General features: G+C 41.5%; 1 protein-coding gene across 1 annotated transcript in view; it reads left to right on the top strand.

Moving 5' to 3' along the window:
- The first annotated feature begins 511 nt into the window (after positions 1-511).
- Positions 512-26,044, top strand: part of MYRFL (myelin regulatory factor like) — a 47,833-nt gene continuing 22,300 nt past the window's right edge. Inside the window, exons 1-11 of the mRNA XM_075428616.1 lie at positions 512-575; positions 9,680-9,770; positions 12,316-12,383; positions 12,478-12,736; positions 14,229-14,320; positions 16,152-16,299; positions 19,498-19,693; positions 20,754-20,830; positions 22,126-22,236; positions 22,817-22,907; positions 25,700-25,900. Coding sequence (XP_075284731.1) covers positions 530-575; positions 9,680-9,770; positions 12,316-12,383; positions 12,478-12,736; positions 14,229-14,320; positions 16,152-16,299; positions 19,498-19,693; positions 20,754-20,830; positions 22,126-22,236; positions 22,817-22,907; positions 25,700-25,900 — 1,380 coding nt within the window. The 5' untranslated portion in view covers positions 512-529. The remainder of the gene's footprint in view (positions 576-9,679; positions 9,771-12,315; positions 12,384-12,477; positions 12,737-14,228; positions 14,321-16,151; positions 16,300-19,497; positions 19,694-20,753; positions 20,831-22,125; positions 22,237-22,816; positions 22,908-25,699; positions 25,901-26,044) is intronic.

Here is a 26,044-nt window from a genome sequence, read left to right as displayed (position 1 = left end):
ATAATAATGTAGAATTTCTGCTTCCTTACAATCAAACTGCTGTGAGATACAATTTTTTTTTTTTGTAGAGCAGTTGGGTAGCCTGACGCTCAGCTGCTTAAATAGGACAGTACAAGCAGTGAAACTGGTGATGGCTTTACTCTTGCATTTTTGATTACTGTTGCTTTCACCAGTAGTGTTAATTACATCACCTGTGGGAAAGTACAGAGACAAGAGAAGTAGTTTTTATTGCTGCATTTTTTGCGCATGTGTAATTATGGTTAGTACTGGGACCAAAGGTCCTTGAAAGAAGAACATTAGACATACTGAACGGAAGAACGCACATCACCTTTATCTTGCCTCAAAGAAGTATAGCCCTGGCTCTAAGTTACGGAGGAATGAAATCAGCTGGGACAAAGTCACTGAGATTTCTGACAAAAACATGATGTGTTCCTTGGCACATTCGTAATCATCTGAAAGAGACGTGGTGCGTTTTTCTCAGTGGTGCTCTTCAAGCAACAGGAAAGCAAAACACTTCTACTGGCTTTTCATGGATGTCGTGGGAGAAAATGAAGCCTTGCAGCAGTTCTTCGAAGGTAAGAGTCTAGTTTTAAGAGAGAATCGTAACAATTTTTGGTGGCAACAAAAAATACGGTAATTGTGTGGGGTTAATTGGAGAAGAAAGGAGGAAGAAAACAAGCCCAGAAATCCAAAGCTCTGTTTGCACAAAGCTGTTGTGTAAGGTGATAGCAGAATGAAAGAGCACAGTGGTACAGATGCCCTGCCGTGCCTTTCTCTTTGTACTTCGTCCAGAAGGCTGACGGGAAGGGGGCCAGCAGGGCCTGCGGCGCTGCTGGGGTGACTGCCAGGAAGAAAAACCGGGAAGTGGCTGGAGGGCTCCCGGCGATTTATCGCTTCTGAAAGCTTAGCGATTTTCATGAGGTTATAGAGCTCCCTCCGTGCTCTGTCGTGTCATGTCAGAGTTTTCTTTCCCCTAACGCCGTTTTTCTGAAACGGCCTGATTACAGTTGGTAAAATGGTAATTGTGGCATTATCCTCGGAATCCTTCCGAGAAGTTAAGCTCAGATTTGGTTTTATGTCTTTTGGCTGGGATCTGTTCTGCCCTTTTTCCAAAGACGTTTTACATTCAAGCAGGTCCAGTTACTCTTCTGCCTTTCTCTTATCACACAATATACTTTCTAATAGATTCCATAATAAAACTGCATTTCTTAGGCCCTGCCAATAGTGTGATTGAAAATGACTGTTCAAAGGCTTCCGCATTTTTTTACTAAATATTCTCTTTCCCTTCCCCCAGTTTACAGTTTGGTTTTTTTTTTTTTATATTAACCTTTGTATTCCAAGTTGCTCTTTCTGTATTTGTTTTCCTGCTATTACCTGTGCAGGTATTCATGTGATACTGATCTCAGAGTGACTTGCAATACTACCTTTTCTGTTTTGGATAAAGTGGACAATTTAATTTCCTATGTGCTAAATAAGTGGTGGTGTGGGGTTCCACCCCCCTCGCCCCTGCCCCTGGCACTCTGTTGGCTTTGGTGAGAGGTGGCAACTCTTGAGTTTTAATTTCAAACTAGGAAATTAAAGATTCTCCAGCATTGATCAAGAGAATGTATTTAAGCCAAGAAATTTAAATTGGTGAACCACAATCTAAGGCTAAACTTTTTGTTTGTAGATGTTAGGGAATTGATACCATGTTTCTTAAGTTCATTTTAAGTCATGGAGATCAAAAGCTAACAAACTTTCTTGGCTTTGCTTTCAGTGACATAATATTTGTTTTTATCAAGCTGTCCAAGTACTGCATTGCATCGCTGTTAAATACTTAAAATAGTGTTGTACATGAATTACATAAAAAAAAGCCTCAATCAGAATATTTTTTAGGAACTGACTTGGAAAACAGGACTTCCTAGGGAGTCGCTTTTGTGACAACGATACTTTGATGGTAGAAGGTATCTCAGAGATTTTACCTGTATGAGCTCTTTAACTAGAATTGCTAATTATTGTTAGGAAAAGCAGGAAAGCGGAAGGCAAGCTTCCAGCTCTTCAGGGAGTTAGTCAACAGGAACCCCTGGGAAACTGCCCTCGGGGACAAGGGCTCTTGAACCATAGCTGTAAGAAATCAGAAAAGGAGGGAAGAGACCGGCATGGCCGAGTCGAGACCTGCTGGTCAAACTACAGGGCAAGAAAGAACTGCACAGGCAGCAGAAGCAGGGACAGGTATCCTGGGAAGAGTGTGGGGGCAGGTGGGGGTCAGAAAGGCCAAGGCATGGCTGGAGCTGAATTTGGCAAGGGATGCTAATAAGAAGGGCTTCTACAGGTGTGTCAGCCAGAAAAGGAAGGTCAAAGAAAGCATACCCCCCCCTCCCGTGAGCAAGACTGGCAAACTGGTAGCAACAGACAAGGAGAAGGCTGAGGTACTCAGCAACCTTTTTGCGTCAGTCTTTACTGGCAGCCTGTCTTCTCACACCTCTTGAGTTGATGGACTGCAAGATGGGGACCAGAGGGGTAAAGCTCCTCCTGCTGTAAGGGAAGATGAGGTTCGTGACCACCTGAGGAACCTGAACATACAGAAGTCTGTGGGACCTGATGAGATGCATTCCAGCATCCTGAGGGAATTGGCTGATGTCATTGCCAAGCCACTCTCCATGATGTTTGAAAGGTCATGGCAGTCAGGCGAAGTCCCCGGTGACTGGAAGAAGGGAAGCATCACAATTGTTGTTAAAAAGGGTAGAAAGGAGGACCCTGGGAACTACTGACCTGTCTGCCTCACCTCTGTGCCTGGGAAGACAGTGGAACAGATCCTCCTAGAAGCTGTGCTAAGGCACATGGAGGACAGGGAGCTGATTCGAGACAGCCAGCATGGCTTCACCCAGGGTGAGTCCTGCCTCACCAACCTATTGGCCTTCTATGGTGGTGTGACTGCATCAGTGGACAAGGAAAGAGCTACGGATGGAATTCTGTAAGGCCTTTGACAGAGTTCCCCATAGCATCCTTCTCTCTAGATCGGAAAGATACGGATTTGATGGTGGACTGTTCAGTGCATGAAGAATTGGTGGGATGGTTGCATCCAGAGGGTTATGGTCAACGGCTTGATGTCCAGATGGAGACTGGTGACAAGTGGTATCCCTCAGAGGTCCAGTACTGTTTAATATCTTTGTCAATGACACATACAGTGGTATCAGGTGCACCCTCAGCAAGTTTGCAGATGACACCAAGGTGAGTGATGCAGTTGACACACCAGAAGGACAGGATGCTGTCCAGAGGGACCTGGACAAGCTCGAGAAGTGGGCCTGTGTGAACCTCATGAGGTTCAACAAGCCAAGTGCAGGGTCCTGCAGCTGGTTTGGGACAGCCCCTGCTACCAATACAAGCTGGAGGATGAAGGGACTGAGAGCAGCCCTGCTGAGAAGGACTTGGGGGATGGATGAAAAGCTGGACATGAGCCACCAGTGTGCACTCGCAGCCCAAAATGCCAGCCGTATCCTGGGCTGCATCAAGAGAAGCGTGGCCAGCAGGTCAAGGGAGGCGATTCTGCCCCTCTACTCTGCTCTGGTGAGACCCCACCTGGAGTGCTGCATCCAGCTCTGGGGCCCTCAGCACGAGAGAGACATGGAACTGTTGGAGCGGGTCCAGAGGGCTGGAGCATCTCTCCTATGAGGAAAGGCTGAGAGAGTTGGGCTTGTTCAGCCTGGAGGGGAGAAGGCTGCGGGGAGGCCTTATTGCAGCCTTTCAGTACTTAAAGGGGGCTTATAGGAAAGATGGGGACAAACTTTTTAGCAGGGCCTGTTGTGATAGGGCAAGGGGTGATGGCTTTAAACTAAAAGACAGTAGACTTAGACTAGATGCAAGGAAGAAATTTTTTATGATGACGGTGGTGAAACACTGGAATAGGTTGCCCAGAGAGGTGGTAGATGTCCCACCCCTGGAAACATTCAAGGTCAGGCTGGATGGGGCTCTGAGAAACCTGATCCAGTTGAAGATGTCCCTGCTCACTGCGGGGGGGTTGGACTAGATGACAGACCTCTAAAGGTCCCTTCCAAACCAAACTATTCTATGATTCTGGAATTATTAGTTCTTCGGAACATAGTTTGGTGGAATATCTGTCTGGGCCAGTGTGAGGGGGAGAAGCTCTGTCGATTCCATTAAATTACAGGAAAAATTAAACGTCTTCAGAGGTCACATTCCTTCGTTAATGCTGTGTAGTGCTAGAATGCGACAAAGCTCTGCTAACGCCATGCAGCATGGGGGGATGCTGTCAGATGGCTGAGTTTCATTATCTGGAGACTGAGATATGTGTCAAGGCTGCAAGAGGTAATCATTAGGTCATTCAGCATGCAGTAGCTAGGATCCTCTTGCTGTTAAGCCATAGGTGAATCTGAAAAGGGAGCAAGCTGATTTAAAGCAGGGTTTGCACTCTTTTGAAGCAGGGGTTAGCTCCAGAGTGTAAGGCCAGCTTTAACTAATGGCCTCTCTCTGGCTTAGCACTACAGCTTGTGGGCTGGCTTTATAATGCCACCTCATGAGGCAAGAGCAATGAACTGCTTGTGCAAACTTGGTGGCCTCCGAGATTAGTCATATCAGTGCTAGAACATTGTCTTTCAAGGCTACAAAAAAAGCTGAGTCCTGCAGTATCAAGAATGCTGCCACCGAGGAAGTCTCTCTGCTTCGTCAGTGGTTCATTTTCTCTTCCAAATGCATCAGCTGGCAGCAAAGAACATTTATAGATCAGTTTTGTAAGATTATTTGAAATTCATGAGCAAAACTGATCTCATTTTCCCCGTTGCGTTAGGTCATTGAAGTGCGTATTTGTTCTGAATTTGTAATATTGGGAGGGGACAGTCTGAAAAAGGATTTTTTTCAGGAAAATGGGATGATGTTTGTTTTCCTGCTGATCACTTCTTTCAATAGTTAATAGACCTCTTAGATTAGCTATGACTGACTGGGATTTGACCTTAGCTTTTCCTCATTCGAGTAAATGACTTTTCTCGTGTGGCTGTTCTGGCAAGTTCTTGTCTTTTTTTTCTGCCTCGTTTCTCTCCCACACTAGAGATTTCATCTTTGATGCAAGTTTTTCCTATGATTTCTGTTGAAATTAGTATTTTTCAATTAAAACATTTATGTTTTAGAATCAAGAACTTCCTATTTGTCAAGGGAAGGTCAGAGCTCCAGATTAGGTCTTGTGCCTGCCTGCATGTAGTAGAGCAGTCCGCTCTTGCTGACATTACCAATAGGTTGAGGAACGGAATGAAGGCTGATGTAGTTACACTGTTAAATTCAGTTTTCTCTCTCTCTCTTTTTTTTTTTTTTTTAAATTGTTGTTGGAAGGTACATTGAGGTATCTGAAATGTGTGTGTTTGGTCTCAGTGCTCCCTGTGATCTAAAGAAGTCTCTCAGTGGAGTAACCACCTCTCTGTATACTCATGGTCCTGCATCGGTAACACTGAATATAGTTTTGGGCTCTTAGTAAATAAATTAAGCCACATAATAAACATGCCATTAAACACAAAACGCTTAAAACCCAAAGGTGTGTCATACCATTTTAAGGATGAGAGAATGAAACAAGAATAAAAGATGAAATGAAGGATTTAAAATATTAACGATAAGATTCGTTTCTCTGGAAAATGTTACTTTGCGGAAAAAAAATTCTATCCTGACATAAGCTCTCACTGCTGACTCATGGTCAACTTGTCGCCCACCAGCCCTCCCAGGTCCCTCTCCACTGAGCTGCTCTCCAGCAGGTCTGCCCCGAGCCTGTACTAGTGCATGGGGTTGTTTCTCCCTCAGTATTAAGGAGCACTGACCGTGTTCTGTGTGCCATTTTCACATGTCCAACTGTTATTCAAGGATTGTTCCCTGTATAGAGTAGCTGATGTTTTAACACAGATTTTAGTACAAATAGGTTTACTTGGCTGTGAACCTCTTGGCATCCTCTTTACATGTCAGGAAATGATCAGTTTAATACTGATTTTTAGTCAATACAAAAAGTTAGAGTATTTTATTGGTTGTGGACTGAATTTGTATTTGCAGAAAGAACATGCTAATAGCCTGGTGATTTGGGTACTCCTTTGGAAAGTGATGGCTATGGTCCAAGCCGAATTCACAGCTGTGTGTGACTTTCTCTGAAATAGCTACTCTGTTAAAAACAAAAAACTTACTGCGAGGAGTCTCTGGTTCTCTGTCCCTCATCCTTCACTCAGCATTTAGATACTACTGAAAAGGAGGCAGCTGATTGAAATGGTCGTACGTAAGGCACTACATGGAAGTGCTGGGAGAATTGAGACAGATAATTCAGGGATTGAGACTGGTGACTGCAGAAGTGTGAAGTGAAGCTCAGGAGCCAGGTGACTAGAGCCACGTGACTGGAGCAAAGGAGGGGATGTCTGCCAAAGAGAGAGAGATGAAGCAAGCAACGGCCAGATGAGGAGGCTGGAGTTCGGACTACTCCTCGGGGGCCTGGGGCTGGGAATAGTGACAGGCTAGGTGAGGATGGACAGGGAAGCAGGAGACAGTGGTAGAACTGACAGGTTTTAGACTTCAGATTGAAGGAGACAACAACAGTATATCGAGTTTGTGGAGAAATGGGGAAAAATATAGTTGTATGCTGCCTGTGACTGCAGTCTCTGTTCTGAGAGCAGCTGTGTATGAAACTGCAGTCCCTGTCTTGGCCTTTCGTCTTCATCAGATCCTTGGGTAGCTGGCAGTCCTCTGTGCGGTGACAAGTCAAATGTGTCACCTGGCGCAGGCTCTTCCCAGAGATGTCCGGGCTCACTGCAGCATGGAGTGTGGACAGGGAGCAGAGATCCCTGAGCGCAAGCTGATAAAGGCTGCTGACTCCGCATGTCCCCCGGCAGCTCTCAGCCTGGCACATGGTTCTGTGCAGGAAGCTGAGTGTTCATAGGGGCCTCTCAGCAGGCCTTGCCCACCTACGTACACTCTTCCGTGCTCCTGCAGCTGCCAAACCTCCAGGTGAGCGAGGGGCTTGTGTACTGCCAGGGAGCAACAAGAACAGTGAGCAAATACCAATGTGATTTGTCATCCCAAAGCCCGTATCTCCTAAGTACTTACTGTGATCAAATGCCTGTGAAATGGAGGCCGCTATTTTAAAGAAATTTGCATATGATCCAGCAGCTCCTCCTCTGCTGAAACAGACGCCAGTACAAGCACATGATGCCACAAACTAGGAAAGTACATTCAGAAAGGAAGAAATTGGTTACTGAAGTTCTACAGGGCGGCCAAATGGCTGGCCAAATGCTTGTGCGCCTGTATTGTGAGGCTTTCGTCCGTGGTGGCCTATCTCCTTCCTGGTCTGCTTCCTTCCTCTTCCAGCACAGAAGTACTTACTCCTTCTTTCTCCTCCTACCCACTTAACTGTTCATGCAAAGTGGAGAGATGAAGAGGGGATGATAACACATTGCTGTTGTCATCACTTAGCAGCAGAGCCAATCTCTGGACTGTGGGATGCCTGTGTGAAAGGCCCTGACCTTGTTTGACTCATAGCTGTACTTCAGAAGAGCTTGTTTCTTGGTGAAAATAAGGCATTCTGGGTTTTGAGGTACAGGAAAAACACTTCAGCCTCTAGCTTCACGTCAATAACAAGATATCGTTCTGCTTGAGGGCCAGGCAATGTGAACAGGAGGAAGATGTTGGTACAAGAAGAAGGTGATCGAATCATTTTCCTGTGGACTACATTAGCAAAAAGAGAAGTGTTTGAGATTTGCGGGGGGGATACCCTAATTTGAGACATGAAGAACGGTAAGATGAGAATCCAACAAGTTTGAGGAAGGCTGCTGAAGAAAGCCAGGCTCTTTTGTACTGTCAAGCTGGTTTTGCAAAGTGCCATGCTGCCACTTCAAGACTTTCTGTGTTACAGTTTTGCTGAGGCAAGTAACTATGCTGCACCTACTGAATCTGTTCTCCTCGGATGTGCGGAGGACGGGTTTGTATGCAGCGCCAGTATGTTGGGATACAAGGGTCTACCAGTAGCACACCTGCGTGTTGCTGTGTCACAGTGAAAGGCAGCCAAAATGAAGTCTGCAGCAGTGATAAGCAAATGATGCCCAGATTAATCTGTGAACCCAAAGTAATTTAGGAGATGTTTATTAGCAATAAATTGGCTTGTTCAGCCTGAAAAAGAGAAGGCTGCGAGGGGACCTAATATATACTTACAAATACCTGAAGGGTGGGCGTCAGGAGGATGGGGCCAGACTCTTTTCAGTAGTGCCCAGTGACAGGACAAGGGGCAATGGGCACAAACTGAAGCACAGGAAGTTCCGTCTGAACATGAGGAAGAACTTCTCACTCTGAGGGTGACGGAGCCCTGGAACAGGCTGCCCAGGGAGGTTGTGGAGTCTCCTTCTCTGGAGATATTCAAGACCCGTCTGGACAAGGTCCTCTACAGCCTACTGTAGGTGACCCTGCTTTGGCAGGGGAGTTGGACTAGATGACCCACAGAGGTCCCTTCCACCCCCTACCATTCTGTGATTCTGTAATGTGAATTGACGTATTAGGACAGAGGGAATTCCTGTGCAAGGTGGTTGATGTGGGTTTTTAGATGCTGCTTGCATTTAAGTAATGTCTAAACACTGGATCAAGAAGCAACCATTTCAGACAGACATCAGGAAAAAAACTGGAAGAAATCTGACGATACGACTTCTAACTACGTGCACGTCTGATGCTAGCACAGTACGCAGGCAGTACAAGCACCGAAGGCAGTTACTGCTCCTGCGCTCGATGACAGCGATTAACCTTTTGCGTTCTCCCACCCTGCTGCAGAGCCGAGGGGCAATGGCCAGTGTCGGCCCCTCGGGGCTGAGCCATGCAGTGCCAGCTCTGTCGGACTTTGTGAGGCTGTGGGACAGAGCCACGCGCTGCAGAGCGCAGTAACTTCAATGTCCTTATCTCATTTGCTTTCTGACTGGCCACTCCTGTGTTTATGGGAGGCTGGCTGGAGAGGCTGGGAGCCTATAAAGCAGTTCTGTCTGTTATTTTTTAGAGAGTTCCGGCTGACTTTCTGCAGAAGTTGTCATGAATTCCGGAGACTTTATAATCATAAAATCTGTTTATAGCCTTCAGTTACCAAGCAACAAAGGACAAAGTACTGAACCTTTCTATTCATTAATATATTTTACATGTTAGTGGGCTGGTTTTTCAGGGGAGACAAAATGAGGCCACCAATCAAACATTTCTAAAGCTTTATTTTTGCTTTCTTTAAGCTCAGGATGGTGGATTTTTAAACTGTTTCAGAAAGCACTTGCAGTACTAATGCAGAAGGTGGATTCGTGTGTGACAATGTCTGAGCTTTGACCCAATCACGTGTTTTGAACCCAGTATAAAAGAGTATGAAGTTACCTTCAAAAACCCCCTTTTCCAGTTGCAGGCTGGGGCCCTTCATCTTCTCGCTGTGATAATCCAGTGAAGCCTTAACGCCATGCATGAACTGGTGTTTGCCTGGCGCTGCTGTGCCCGTTTCATCTCCCCCTGCACGTCCGCTTTGACTCTGCATTTCCCATCGTCCTGTCCCCCGGAGTGACCAAAGCCAGACGCGTAACCCACCCGTTACACAGGAGACAGGACGGGTTTGGTTTTCCTTTGTGCAGGAGAGCGGGCAGTGTTACTCAGTCTGAAGCAATGATGAGCCCCTCGGAATTCCACTCTCTTAATTTCTTTTTGATATTTTTAATATTAGGGCAAGATGTCCATGGAGCCCTGGAGAACCCCATGGTGGATACAAGCATGCTGGAAGAATTCATCAGCAGTGATGCAGAGTTTGGAACTTTGTAAGTATCACAGCACCATGCAGTTCCTCTCCTTAGCAACATCTCTTAAATTGTTTGCATTAGTGCCATGATAAAACCTGAATGCGACAGTCAGACCTGGATCTGAGCTTCAAGAGGAGTGCGGCTCTCTTGATATTGTTACTTACTTGAAGCTGTATAAGACGACTTGGAAAAATGGATTATAGACAGTAATGGAAATATGTTGTTCAACAGGATGAATGATAATGAAGTCTGGGATAGTTCACAACTGCTATGCTAATTGTGGCATTAAATGTAAAGCTGTTATTTTAACATTCCTGTAAGTGCTAGTTTAGTGTTTATGTACAGAATAATTGATATAAATGAGACTACAATAAATTGAGAGAATAATGTAAGCCTCCCAGTTTGAGGGAAGCAGGGCTACTTTTTTCATCCTAATGCTTCATTCAGAACAGAGAAACCATCCGTTCATCTCTTCTGAGACTAACTTTACGAGATGCAAAGGAGACATAATGCAAAGGGCCGTGGTCAAGGGTGGAAAGTTATGCAGCACAGATCTGTCACAGACTTCAAACCTAAATTTTTCATCAGATGACTGTTGTTCAATGCACAATATTATTAAAGGGCTGACGCACTTGCCAAGAAGCAGAGCAAGAGGGGATGTTTTAAAAATAATCAAACACGGGATTTTTCATTCTGGACACACTCAGCAGCACATATATTTACTTACAGTGGGCTAAACAGGCTTCTACCTGCTCTAAATCATGAATAATGAAATGATTATCTCTCTGCCTGTGCTATGAAAGTAAAGAAGAATAAAGAGGTTGTTGTATGTAAATACACATAACCGTTTATAGTGACTAAACATGTATTAGGTTAAACAGATTATTGAACTCCTGTATGACATCTTTAAAATGTTGTTCTTTTGCTTTTGTACAGAAACGATAGCAGAAATACAAGTGTGTGTGTGTGTATATATATATGCTACTATGTAGCTTATGTACGTTGGCTATTATAGTTGCGGTGCTACTAACTATTTACATGCAAGAAAATAATCTGTAAAGCTACTATGGGTTTGGAGGCTCAACAGGATTTTACACTAATATTAGTCAGACTTCATTAATTATGGCATTAAAAAGAACATTTATCAAATCATTAGATCTCAAAAAGTTAAATTGTGAAGTATTCGTCTGTATTGCTGACTATTTGTACATAAACAGAATAGAATCTTACAGAGGAACTTGCCAAAACGTGTTGAAGGAGAAAAATGTTAAAAGTCTCCATATATACATAAAATGCAGATCAGCATAATGTCATGTGCAGTACTGAGTGCAGACTGCAATGAAAAGGGTGCTGTTACCACCCAGGTCTTGGGTGCGTCTGGAAGTGTCAGTTAAAGATTGCTGTGCATCAGACAGGCCATCGACGTTGCATTTATTCTCCTCTTGCACCACATTTGAAGCATGATGTGATGGGCCTGGAGAGCGAGGGGCTGCTGAGGCAGGACAGAGCTGGCTGGGACCGACTGCGGGTAGGTCATGGCTGCTGCCCTGCAGCACAGCATGTCAGCACCGTCGCCCAGACCCTGCCCGGCGCACCCTGACCAGTTATTCTTTAGTCAGGCTTTAGCAATATGTCGAGATTCTCCCCGGTGGTACACTCACGTGCTGTCAATAATCGGTCAGCAATGGTGTTTGGGTTAACATATGACTGAATGGCTTGTCTTCTGTGATGAATGAGGGGATTGTTTTGTTTGTTTGTTTTGTTTTTGAAGCTTTTTTTTGAGGAGCCTGCTGGGATGAACCTGTTAGTACTCTTTATTCTCAATTCTTTTGTGATTTATGCACAGAAGATATGAATTGGTGGTCCCCCACTATGTTCTTCCAAATGGAACTGGAAGATTGTGTAGGACTTTAAAGAAGGAAGGTAGCTTGTCACCTGTGGAAACCACATGTGAAGTTTCTGAATGTTTTTGGTGGGCTCATAAAAGCTTTTGTTTCAAACTGGGCAAATACACTTCCCACCTGCGCGGCAGCTCCCGTGTCCCTCCACACTTGGGCTGCCTGTCGTGGTGAGCAAGGTGCCAGAATGGGACCTGCTAGCGTCAGATGGAGACTGAGAGTGCTTTGGCCAAGCTAAGGTCTTAAGAAATCGGCTAGTGGATGAAGACGCTTCAGATCTTTAACCTGTAGTCCAGAGAGAATGAGTTTAAAGCCCTTGTGAGCTCCGTGTACTCAGAGTCACTGGTGTGTCCGGAGGTAAATGAAGAACAGCTCGTGGGACAGAAGGAGGATTGAAGTCAGCGAGTCTGGAAAGGAGCTTGGGTAAGAGATGGTAGAGATGGGTCGTCCTTGCATGGGAGAGAGGTGGAGGGCCATAGGAGATGGTCTGATGAAGTTTAGGTGACATTGTTCCTGTGAGAAGGGGCAGCAACAATGGTGAGCAGTGCTTCCTGAAGACCCTTCCCAGTAGCCTGGTGGTCCCCCTCCAGCTGCTTTCAGCAATGCGTTGTGGTTGTCCTCCATGTCTTCTCCCAGTCAAAATTAAAATCTCTTTTCATCCCTAGGCAAAGCCAGTTGCCAGACTCCCCACCGGACTCTGGATCAGAACGGTGTTCTCCACCACAGCTCCAGAGTAGGTCACATGAATTTATCCTCTCCCAAGCTCATAGGAAGGTCTTCAGCTCTCCTTCCTTCTCCTTACTTTCTTGTCTGTTTATTTTTTACAGCCCCATGGTATGACACTACGTGGCCCAGTGGGCTGCAGCCTCCACTCCCATGCCCATCTGCTGTGGCAGCCAGCAAGCTTCCCTGCAGGTTCATGGAGTCTTACTCTGACCCCAATGCCAGTGGACATCTCTGCAGCATCCCCCAAGGCTGCTGCCTGAAGACTGAAAATGCTGTGACTCCTTGGAATAATTCTACATCCTCCAGCTGTTTGGGTTTTAATTATTCTTACCTGCAGCCAAATGTATCTCAGATTTCTGGGTAAATGATAAAGCTTTTATGTAAAGGATGAGACAGAGAAAAAAACCCAGCAGAGCTGGCAGAAGACGTGGTTTAAGATTGGTGTAAAATCTCCTGGAGTGTAAGGCTTTCCACAGGATGGCAGTGTTTAGACGTTTTTGAGACATTTGTGGTTGAGGGCTCTTTCAAGATCTTGATTGGAATTCACATTGGAAGTAGGAATGGATTTCAGTTTTTAAAACGTTAGGAAGCTAAAGAGGGATCAACAGGTGCTTCATAACTGGATACTAAAAATATGCAGGTGTTTTGCAATATCTATTGCAGGGATTTGTCGACAAGAATCTTGTAAGTGTTCTGGCAAGTGGCATGAGAAAAAAAAATTGCTGTATTTATGTGAGCAAGTGAAATGGTATTCATATACCATCTGCCATATTCACTCACCAGTGTGTTGTGGATGCTTAAGTATTTAGAATACACTGGGTAGTGCAAGCATCCAACCATCATACCTGGAAAGAATGAACTGACTGGTACATGCCAGAGAGAAACCTCCCTGGTTATGGGGAGAGAAATGTGAATTCATCAGTGTTAGTCCTGGGTTTCCAGATGCTCTGTCCCTGCCTTCTCTTCTGTACAGAGCTCCATTGCGTGTTACGTGTGATGTGAGGGAAGGAAGCTGCGCCTGGGTTTCTCAGTGAAACTATTTGTGTTCTGTATTTGTTTGTTTTCTAGTAGAAGGTGCCAGATAGTCAAAACCATCTTATTTTTGGAGGGAATACTTTAGTTACTGGAACTTCAGATACAAAATAGTCCTTACGAAATGTGGAGCTTCTGAACAAACTCAGAGAAAGAACAACAGTGTGGTGGGCAGGCTTTTCTTCTGCTTGCGGAGAAACGTTAGTTTGAGTACCTGCTGGGCCTGATTGAGACCTGGGGTTTGGCTTGTTTTTTCCCCCTTCCAGGAGGAGCGACCATCTGTCAGGATATTCTAGCTTACATTTTAAAATATCAGAACTTTGGAATGAGTTTTTTTCCCTTTGCACAAAGGAGCATTTTTTGAAAACTCGCTTTCTGGGAAAGGGGAAAACTGTTACCTACCAGTTGCCCCTTGAGATCTCTTCATGAATGCATTCGTTTAACTGCTACTCGTGTTTTCTATGTAGGAAGGAAAGTGAGTTCACGCTTGGTGGAATACAATTATTTAAGATAAAGCTGGGATTTTAATGCAGATGTCAGGAGATGATAAAACCATGCCACGTATGCACTGTGTAAATTTTTGAAAAGAGATCAACTTCTTTATTCACATGAAATAAAAAAATAAACTAATTTATGTTTTGGAAGGAAAAATTGCATAATTCAGTTTTAAAAAGCCAACAGCAATCTCCTCCCCCTGGCAAATCAGAATTTGGGTGACAGTACAGTTAGAATGAGATACCTGGGTGTTCTCTTGTTATGATTCTGTAATATCTCTATTTATACTTATAAATGAGTAATGCAACATGTATTTTTAAAAAAGTATTTCTGCAGCATCAGGCAAAAAAAGGAAGCTCTCACAATTACTGGGAGATGCCGCTGATTCTCCAGTCAGGTCTCAGGACGCCAGAGAAGGTAAGCAACTGTGCAAAGATGAAATTTAATGTTTCATACCATAGACAAATAAACATTTTAAGAGGACAGCTCCTGCTGGCTTTGAAATGGTAGCGGTATTAACAGCCTGTACTCTGCTATCAGGTTGGGAGGAATTTACCTTTTCAGTGTTTTGAAAACCAGGGCCCATTTATGTTTGGTGCACAGAGAAGAAGCGTTAGAGGCTCGTGTTTCCTAAGGACTCTCTGGACAAAATATTCTGCCCTTCGCCATGTGTGAGCCTGCAGTACACAGATGATACCATACTCTGCTGACTTTGCTTGGCGCTAAAGTGACCGGGCAGAGAAACCATCTTGGGTCAGCTTAACAGGGAATTAATGTGGTGGATGAGCAAACAGATTGCAGTTTCCCCTTATCTCAACTCCGTATTTTTTCTACAAAGTGTATGCATGCACAAACTTGGTAAAACCTTTGTGTTCTTCTCCACCCCTTCCCCAAATTAATTTGGTTCTTTGTTTTATCAAGATAAAAGTGCTTAGCTTATACCAATTGATACAAAAAAAAAGCTTATCAGGCATGTACAGGAATGGATCAGCTTCTGTGAAGAGTGAGGCTCTCTGTGAATAAACAGTTCGTAATGAACAAATGTTTATCTGAGGAATTTCGCCCTTGTCTCTTAGTGGAAAAGCCGAGAGTTGCTTGGTATTTCTTCAGAGTAAGTTATTTTTCACCATTAAATCAATCTTTTAGAACACTTTTAATGAGTAGCATCTGGATTTAGTAGGTTACTTTTCCTCTGGTATCTTTTATTTAATCAGTATTGCTTGATTGTGGCTACTCCTGTAAGTCTACCACTGCTGGAGAGAGAAGATGAGCAGATGCTTCTGTATCTAAAATTACTGTTGCTGTTTTCAGTACTTAAAGACACAGTTTTGAAATATGCTTTCCTTGGGAGTCACTGTTTATAAAATTGCACTCATACACAAGCTATAGGAAAAATAATACAGCCATTGGTAAAAATGGCATGGAGATCATGTAGAAATGAGGTGTGAATTTCTTTACTGTGGGTTGTTTTTTTTTTTATATTTTCACTCTGCTGTATATCAGAAGTGGTGAATCGCAAATGAAGCTTAAGCCTGAAATAATTCTGTAGGCTCTACCTTACTGTGCTGCGACTGGCTGCGGATGGATCTTAGCTTACATGCTCAATGATATATTTTCTCCTGTCCTTACTGCGCTCCATTTATCTGTCTGTGTTATCATATTCTCCTCCGTCTTCATAAAATGTGTAATATCTCAGAGAATTATGGTTGACCCTGTCTGTCTCAGAATGCTACAATATATAGTCAGAAAGCATTAACCAATCAACCAGATGCAGCAGTGGATGTGCTTGCTGTAGGAGAACACTGCCTCGTGCTCTGGGACAAAGTGCCTGTTGCAGTGAGTTGAAGTATATTCTGTTTCAGCATGTAGTAGAAAGAATGGGAAACATATGTAATTCTTTAGCTGAATTGCTTCTTGCAGTGTTGTAGATTTACACTAAAATGCTTAGCTCCTCCACTCCCCCACCCAGCCCTGGGAAAAGTATCCATCCTTTTGGAGGGAATAAAAATAGGAAGTGCTACTTGTGTAATATTTTGCAAATCAGGAAAGCTGAAAAACTTATTTTGTAGGGCAGTGGAATGTAACACAATCCTCTGGAATAACTGTAAAGGACAATCAGATTTAAATATACATGCAATATTTTTCTGCTTTATATGTATATATATGTAAACATATTTATAAAAATTTTTATGCAGGTTTTTTGGCTAGTCACAAAAGTAATAACTGAATTGTCACTGTCTCTCTACAGCAACTGGTAAGGACTGTGCTGCTGAAGTGCAAGAATATGACAGTGATGGACAGAATGCAGCTTTGGAAAAATGCTGTCAAGCCCTAACATGGCAACCATATCAAACTTCTCAGTGGAACAGCTTATTTAACTCTAATTATGAAAAACTGTAAGCACTGAAGTTTGCACTGGGAAAAGGGGGTTTCTTGTTTTTTTTTTTCCCTGGTATTGTAGTTTTGTAGGAATAAATGATACATTTGGCATCCCTTGTTCTTACTGAAGATAAGGAGGTACAGCAGACATGATGGAAGATGAACCTGCAGATGCATCAGATAAGCAGAACTTTAGACACTGGTTGAAATTTATGACAGGTTTTCTGATTTCCGTACAGGCATTTAGGGGCAAAAGAAAAATGGGTTTAACTTAAAATACCTGTTAGTTATTGTTTATTTTGTGAAGCATGTTGGGGCAAGTAATTACTGAGTATATGGCACCTTTCCCTCTAATGGCGTAACGCATTAAAGAAAAATGGAAATAGAAAATGCCTGTATTACTTCTGGGCTCATATAACCTAAGTCTTAATAACTAGAGACGTACATGTATGGTGCACAACCGTTTAGTCAAAGATGTAGAGTTTTCCTATATAAATCAGAACTGTAAATAATTTTTTATTGGCCACATGATCTGGGGAAGGTCATCCCAAGTTTTCTCCATTCTAGTATTTAGTGAGTGATCTCTTTTAACAAAAACCCTTCTACAGCAACTGGTCAGTTTGTCAGGATTGGTGCAAACAATTTATTACTGTCTTGAAAGGACTTAAATAGCATAGTAAATTTTAATGTTCCTCTAGCCCAGCCTGCTAAAAGCACTCATGGGAGTTTGGACTGTGTCAGTGTCATTGCTGGATGCTGATGTTCCCTGTTTGTGCATAGCATGATAGGGCAGTACACAACTTACCATGTCCCACACAACCCTTCACCTAAGGTATTGACATGACAGGAGAGCAGACAGCTCAGTGTCCGCACCTTTCTAGTCCTTGGGAGCTGGATGGGCCAAGAATCCTTCAGCTGTGTTTGTGATGTGAATCATCACTCTACACGGAAGTGGCTTCCAAATCTTGTTACGCTTTCAGTCAATGACTGCATTAGAGCTGTGAGTTGATGGTGGGAGATTGGTCTCCTGCCACTACCCAATTACTTGTTGGTTCCTGTACACTTAAAATTGAAGTTCCAGACTCACATTTCTTGGTGGCTTGTGTCAACAAATTCAATGTGATGCTGAGCATTAAAGCATCCAAATGTATGTACTGTTACCATTACTGTGGAAGGGGATTGAGATACTACTTGCAGAGGAAGTCAGTGTTACTTTTAAGTGAGGGCAATGGCAGTGCCTTTGTTCCGAGACGCACTGTAATGACAGCATGGTGCACAGATTTTCTGAGTAGCAATCCTGTATTCTACTAGCCTCAGAAGAGTCATGTGCTTATCACTGCTTAGTGTAGATGGATTTGCCCTGTACCTCGAAATAGCTGTGCCCACTCTAGGGACATTTCTCAGGTTAATTATTATTTTCCATTTTATTCATCCAGTATTTTAACCTTTTTTATTATTTCATTTTCACAAAATGCTGTTAGCTGAGCTAGATTCATTAGAAAAAGTTACTCTACCATTAATTATGCCCTGCATTGTCTCTACTTGGCGTTTTCTCAGCCCCTTGCCCCATTAATATTGTGGTTGGCAGGACTCAGTTCCAAATCTGTTGTCTGAAGATTCAAATTCTGAATAGAAAGAGGAATTTCAAGTGTATTTCTAGTACTCCAGTATCCCTATGTGATAAGGATATCCCTTGCTACCTAGAAGTTCTTCCAAGTTTTACTGTACTACTTGGTAAGACTGATCATTCTTTGTGCCATCAGATAAAAATAGGAGTTTGCTCTTAATTACTGTAAATGGCGTACTTAGAAAATGATGCACATGAAATTCCTCTTTGAGAGTCATTATTCCAAACAATTCAGCTTGGAGAAATGGAAATTTCTACTTTGCTTCTTAATCTGCTTGCCTGTATGTAAGCAAATACTCTAAAATTGCTTTAAGAATATCAGCTAATGAACCTGCCTCACAAATCTGAAAAACGACTCCTTTCCCTACTATAAGATACACACATCTCCTACATAAATGAAAAGAATTACCAGCTGTAGGAAGAAACTGAAAAAGTGTTGCTTCTTTAATAATGATGGTTTGAGAAGGTAGACACTTCGTTATAATTTTAAATATGAATTAACATATGATTTAGTAGTCATAAAGTAGTCTTCTCTTTATTCCCTGTCCCAGATAATCGGTGGTTGATTGAAAGGGGCCTTTTGTTCATAATCTATGAAAAGATAAGGAAGTCTGTACATTTCTTGCAAAGTCTGTAAATCTTGGTATTTCCAACTAGTAATGCTCAAATGAACGCATGAGTTTTGAAAAGCCATCTTCGATAATTGTGTTAATGAGAGGCTCTCAGTAGCATCAAACGAGATCATCATTATCAAACTTTGATTAGCAAGAAAAGCCCATGCCCATATAAGAGAGCCTTGCTATGTAGTCCTATTATTTCAGAATTACCCATCACTTAAATCAGAGGACTGGAAACGTTGTTGGGATGGTGAGTTTACTGGCTCTTTGAGAAAGATCTTTTGATACCTTTGCTTGTTCATGGTGAATCATAAGGACAAAATACTCTTTCTCTTTGGGTGACAAATTAGCCCTTTGAATAAATAGAATAGGGTTTCCTTAGTTCGGGTAGGATGGACAACATTATAAAAGAGAGTTTTATAGTCATCTGGCCACAGGGTCAGTATCGATAGCTTTTCTGTTAGCTTGAGTAAAGCCTTATTTGAGTCATAGCAGTTTCTGCAGAAGCACTTTGTGTGGGAATTTGGGAACAAAATAGGGAGTCTTACTGGCTCATTAGCATGTTGTTGTCTGCAGCACTCGTTCAGCTCTGTCATTTATAGCAGTGTTATAATGAATGCTTGAATACACGAAAAGGTTTGGTTGTGCGTTTAGGTGAACAGAGTTCCTTTATACCAGATTTGTACGAGAGGATTGTGTAAGCTTCTCTGCCTCTGGTTTCCAAACATTTCATGTGTCACACTAGAATTACAGTACACTTTATATGCATTTTCATTTCTGTATATCTAAGAGGCTAAGAAGAAAATACGGGTAGAACTGGTAAAGATATATTTTGGTTCCCATTTTGTCAGTAAAAATCAGATGGATTTTCAGATGACATAAAAAATAGGAACTCAAGATGTCATTCAAGTATTTTTTTAATATATTTATCAATGTATTAAAGTTGCTATTGTTTCTTCTTGTTTTTGTAGACCTGCTGTAGGATATCACATTGTCACAGATAAAGGATTTAATTTTTCAGCAACAGATGATGCCTTTGTGTGCCAGAAGAAGAATCATTTCCAAATCACAGTCCATATTAGAATCACTGGACACCCAAAATACATCAAAACTCAGCTGGGGGGGAAACCAATAGAAAAGTTTTGCTTGAAAGTTTTTGGAATAAAGGCGAGTATTTCTCCTTTTTGTGATTATTACTTTTAATAAGTTAGTGTGTGATTATCCACAAAATAAGGTAAATAATTGAAATGAGCTCTTTTCTTAGTCATTTTTAGCCAAGAACTGAGAAAAGAGAACTTTTAAAATTTACTAGTGACTTCTGTGTGGAACTATGTTGCAAAAAAAAGTTTTATGGATGCGTGTGCAGATATGTGCTGAAAGACATCATGTTTACCTGTTTGCTGTGGTTTCACTGACTTCCCTCTCTTTGGCTGAAATTTTGTTCCCTCTGTGGGCAGTGCAGGGGCATCAGCTGGTGTGTAGGTGGGCAGTCTATCCAATGATCAAAAAAGATGTGTTGAAAACAATTCACAAAGCAAAGAAAAAGAAGCAAATCTGTTTTTCCTGAATAGTTCACAGGTAGAAAACCAACAAAATTTCCTGATATGTTCTTGCCACTCTTTCCATTTCCATTTTAAGAATCAAATTCTTCCCAGCCAATATGGGTCCACATGCTTGCGTATACAGAAGTAGTAAAAATTTTTAATCCTTCTGAAAGATTTAACCAGTTCTTTTATTTACTACGAACGTTCAGTGATTTAAAAAATACATGTAGCTATCTTACAAGGCAGTTACTACCAGCTTTGCTTAATGCATTCTAATGCAGAAATTAGTGAATATTACTGTACTCTGTTCCCATCTGAAGCAAAGTGCTGTTTGGTACCATGCCAGAAGGGTGCAGAAATTTGCATTAAAATAACTTACGCAACTAGCTTACATAGGTTCAGTTCTCCTGTTAAATATCTACATTTATGCTTTGGGATAGAATGAACCAATAACAGTCTAGATTCAGAAAACAATTTTTATTTTTTGCAAATTAATCCATGACTTTTCTATTTTTGTCAGTTGATCAGGATTCAATTCCTGTGTTACCTTCTATGTAGTTCCATGAGAAATGAGAGAGATTTTACTGTTTCAGACAGAATTTTCCTTTAATTTCTATTTCAAATTTTATGTTTGAAAATCTAATAATCTTGTAATTTTTGAAAATTCTTTTTTTTTTTAATAGGTGGAAGCTCCAAATCAAATAATTGCTATTGAACAGTCCCAGTCAGATCGAAGCAAAAAAACTTTCTATCCTGTTCCGTAAGAATTTTGAGAAATTTGTTCCATTTTATTTCAATATGTGATTGGTCTGAAATGTGAAGTAGCTGTTTCTTGGAAACTTACAGTAGGTCTAAGCCAGTTTTCTGATCTTTATCCAAATTCCATTCTGGGTGCACACATGGAATCACAGCAGTAATATATACCTGGTCTGCCTTCATTCAGGAAAATTTTCAGCAGCTTTACAAATGTGTTAAGTATGCCTATCCAAAATATTTATCTTCAGCTAGGAACACTGTCGTATGGTGTTTAAAGCTGTATGGCAGATGCATTTCCCATCTTAAAAAATGTCGGTGGTGTTCCTGTTCTACATGGGCATGAGATGTATTTGCAGTGCTCATAAGGGGGAGCACCTCTGCTATAAACATAGACGTGCAGCTGCTCCCTGGAACCCACTGCCATTCTTCTGCATCCTAACACACTGGCAGAATCATTGTTTGTTCTTCTGTCATGTGCCTTCTGTTGGAGCTGTTCTGTTCTCTATAAATAATTAAATAAGCCTTGAAACAGAAAAAGAGAAGACAGCTAACATTTGACAGGCCAGTGCTGGGATAAAGGCTGCAATATATAATCTGCAGAAATGAACTTTGAGCTTGGGAGAAGAGCTCAGTTTTCATTTAATTACTTCTATCATGGCATTTTCCTTCATTTTGCATATAGAAGAATAGATTTGGGGTGTAGATTGTTTCATGGATGATGACGGTGTAGTTTTCATTTGTACCAAAGGAGAGCACAGTGGGTGGACTGTTGTTTTCTCCATGCAAGCTCTTTATTCATATTATTTGTCACTTACAGGAACAGTGCCACTAGGTTTTTGAGACATAGGTGTATCTTTTATACTTCCAGACATACAGATTAGTTGCAGGTGAAAAAAAAAAGGACCAGCAGTAAAATGTATTGATTTTAATGTGGAAATTCAGATCCAATAATAAGCAATGTTACCCTTGGCAAGCAACAAATACCCATCATATGGAACACATACGGTTTTGTTATGTTCGAGATTGTGTACAAACAGACCAAGAAACACAAGACTCCTATTGATAAGAACAGTTTCCCAGTGCTGGTGCTTTATTCTGATTGTTTATCTCCTTGACATAGTCACTGTGTTTTTCATGCACTTTTATAGACCAGGTTACTGCATTTTTGCTGGGGTTTTTCTGTTTTTCCATTTGTCAGTTTTTCTCAAAAGTGTTTTGATGAGTTTGAGGAAATCTGGTTTGAGCCAGGTAGATCTCCAAATGCTTATTTCCCTGGTCTTGTTTCCTTTTCTGTTTCAGAGTTGATCTGCCAGGGGACCAGATAACTAAAGTAACACTGGGAAGGCTGCATTTCAGTGAAACAACAGCAAATAATATGAGAAAAAAGGGGAAGCCTAATCCTGACCAGAGGTATTGCTGTAGCTAGTTGGCCTGTGTGCGTGAAGTAGAAAAGAGAAGGTCTACTTCAGAGTGGAGCTGATCTGTATGAAAAATCTCAGCGTTGCTACATCCTGTGACTTTTTTCTAAGTTCAAATTCTGTGATACTTGATATCTGCTTAAAGGCCTCTCTTCTAGAGTCACAGAATGATGTGAGAATAAAACAAAATACATCATCCTCATGTCTAGAGATTGTTTCAGGAAATAGTAGCCAGAATGTTGGCTCTTGAAATCAAGAAGCCAAAAAAACAAATAATGATCATTTTCTTCTGGGGAAGGACAGGTCTTCATCTCTGGGTCTTCATTACTTAAATTTGTCAAAATTACTGTAATCTTTGTTGATTCTCAGTGATTGTGGGGTTTGAAAGAGCATATTACATGGTAGCGAAGGAAATACTTTTTCTTTCATGTTATAACATAAGTATACTGTTTAAATGTGCTGGCTATCTTTTTATGTATCAGTAATAGCAGTTGCCTTTAAAACATTTTATTTTTTTTCTGTGGGAAGACATTGTTTCAATTATTGTCTTGATTAAATCAATTTCAAATTAGATACTTCATGCTGGTAGTTGGACTGTATGCTGTCTCTCAGGACCAATTCTACCTACTGTCTGCAAATGTCTCTGAAAAGATCATTGTGAGGGTAGGTGGAAATTTATATTGCTTTCATGTGAAATATTTTTACTGTTTTGGTATTCACAGGAGGCTGGGGCGGGGTGGGTGGTGATGCTTGAGCATAAAAATTACCATTGAATCAAAAAGCTTGAGGAAACAAAATGAAAGCTGTATATTGTATGAGTATGTTGTTACCTTTTAATAATTGGGATTTTAAAATGTTAAAAATAGAGCTATAGAAGACTTTAAAAAGAGCTTAAACAAAGCTTGTTGTGAATTCCAATACAAAATATGTTGATTTTTCCAGATTGTTTTTTCTTTGAGTTGAAACAATTTCCTACAGTTGCCAAGAATTTGGTAAATGCTTTCATTAGCCAGATGCTTCATTTTCAAAGGAGGATGAGAATGAAAAAAAATGTAAGGGAAGAAGGTCAAGCAGCTCTAGGAAGATTAAGACCTATAGCTGGCCCTTTCCAGTGTGTTTCCAGAGTGTTCCAGCTCTTAATTTGGTGGTTGTAATATAGGTTTCAAGATAGAAAAAGGAAGAATTGGTCTCTCTTCCTCATGACTGTTACTTTTCAATCCCCTGATCCACATAGTTTTGCTTTTAGTAAAAGCGGCAAAGCTGTGCAAATGCACTGCGAGAGAAAGCAACTCATGTTCTGGCCCTTTATACACTCCAACATAACAAAACTACCAGGTGAGCAGTGGTTATCAGGCATATTGGAGCATGCTCTAATTGTGACAATCACTGGTAAGTGCCCACCACCATGCCTTGTAGACGGCAAAGCCTTGTGAAAACCTGGCTTCTTTAAATGAGCGCGAACTTTTTACAGTGTTCATGCTTTTGTTCAGACTCAAACTTAAAGCCTGAATTCGAAGTTTTAAAAAAAATGAAGAAAATTAATTATTGAAACCAAATGCCTTTTCCAGTTGTACACACTCTGGGGTTTTTTTGGTGTTTTTGAAATATCCTGTTTCCTTTACAGGAAATTTCTAATATGAGTTAATTTTAAACATTGCAGAGGATTTTAGAGAATTTATGAATATGTTTATTTTGTGATCCCTCAGTGAAAATGACATCTGGTTAACTAAACAGTAGTAATTTGCTTTTCCAGATGGTCACCTCTTCAGGAACTGCTAATTTTAGATTTCATAGGTCTCTGGAACCTAGCAAACAGGTTTTGAATGTAATTTAAACTTCAGTATCTCAGTTGCTGAGGAACAGCAAAATTCATTTGGTAGCTGTGACTTGCAGAAATTACTGTTAGAAAATGAATTTGTTCCTGCCCATTTAATTGACTGTTGTATTCTACCACTCCAAAACCACAAATAAATTAAAAAAATTTTATTATTCCATTTTATTTTTCGGGCATATTAGTAAGACTTAAGCTCCTCAGAATGTCAAAGGACTTTTGATTTAGTGACTTAATTTTTTTGTGTGTGTTTTGTTGTGGAAATGCCCCCAAAGAGACAAGTATTTCCTGGGCCGTAGTTGGACATTGCATGTTGAGGCAGCACTGAATGAACAATGCTTGACTCATTTCTGCTTCTATTGGGCTTTTTCTCCTGTTCCCACACTCCTCCTCAGCCATGCTTGTGCCACTGTTTTTCCGGGGCTCTGCAATGAACAGGAATGGGGACTGATCTGTCTTAAAAAATAATTCTAATTTTTGTGGTTGGTTAATTTTAAGTCAGTCTGGTTCCTCCATCATCATCGATATCAGTGTATCAGCAGAACTGAGGGCTGGCTTGTGGAAATGGGTGATGGGGTGATGTGGGCTGCCTATACTGGTTCTGCTGCCAAAAGAAGTGTACATCAAGCTGTGGCCCTGGGGCATAGTTTGGATGCCTTTCCTCCCCCTGCATCACAGTTCTCCATTCCTTCAGTTGTGCTGAGGTGGTTGTCTGACATTGCTGCAAAACGACTGCAAGAAATAGAATGGGCCTGAAAAGTAAACCTCAGCCCTACAAAACCTAACCTCCTCCATGGTCACGGCTCCCAAGGAGACGTTTTGATGATTGGGAAAAAAGGGAGGGTGTGTATGGGCAGTCTCACTACGCCTTCCTGCCTCCTCTCCTCCTTGTTTTAATGATTTTGTTGTGGAGCAAGGCTCCACTCTACTAGGTATTGTGTAAACAGAGAATAAAATGAGTCCTTTCCACAAAAGGTTTACAACTAAATTTGTAATTTACCATTTAGGTAATGCAGTTGGGCTTCTTTTTTCCACTTACTTGTTTTAAATAGTTATTTCTAGAAACCTGCAATACATGCCATTTATGGTTTGGAGCATCTACTTCAGAAGAACAGGACCTGTGAATGCAAGCCAAGATCACGTCTGATCTGTTCAGCACAGGCTTTCAATACATGCTGGAAACATTGGTGAAACAGCATGTAAAAGCAAAAACTAGTATTGACAAAGCATGTAAAAAATAATTTTTGAACCACATATATTTAATCTCTGCCTTGTTTCTTCTTTTCTGATTTCCAGCCTCATCTAAAATTTGCTGGTAAATAAATGGTTATGTGGCATAATGTCAAAGTTAAAATTTGGAGAGCTTTAGACATTAATAATTTAACTTAAGGTGATAATAAAATAGAATTCAAGGGAAAAAGCAATGAGGCCGGTGCTGTATGAGTAGAAGCACTTACTTAGAAGTGACTGCACTCTAGTTTTTTTCTGTTGGTGTGTTAGAAAAGCTCTTGAATACAATTTAAATATTAAAGATTTGACTTTTCATTTTTCCTGAGTTCCTAGTGGAAGAAGCAATAGTACATCTATGCTATACTATATCTTTAAACATAATTTTTTCTTCCAGGCATCTAACCCAGGGCAGTTTGAGAATGACAGTGATGTACTGTGGCAGCGAGGACATGTTCCAGAGACGATAGTCTATCATGGTCGAGTAGGAATTAACACAGATGCACCAGACGAAGCACTGGTTGTCTGCGGAAATGCAAAAGTTATGGGCAGAGTCATGCACCCATCTGACAGCCGAACAAAACAGAATATCCGGGAGGTGAGGGCTGTGAAGGATGGAGGGCATTTATGTTTGCACCACAGCACATGTGGGGATCATTGTTCTGACATGCGATGCAGCTTCTTGATGCTGGGTGTGCTGAAATGCTGGCCTGAAGAAATCGGGTGTACCACTGTGCTCTGT

This window comes from Opisthocomus hoazin, chromosome 8 (genome assembly GCF_030867145.1).
Source record: "Opisthocomus hoazin isolate bOpiHoa1 chromosome 8, bOpiHoa1.hap1, whole genome shotgun sequence".
Lineage (NCBI taxonomy): Eukaryota > Metazoa > Chordata > Aves > Opisthocomiformes > Opisthocomidae > Opisthocomus > Opisthocomus hoazin.
This window is presented reverse-complemented; position numbering and strand designations above follow the sequence as displayed.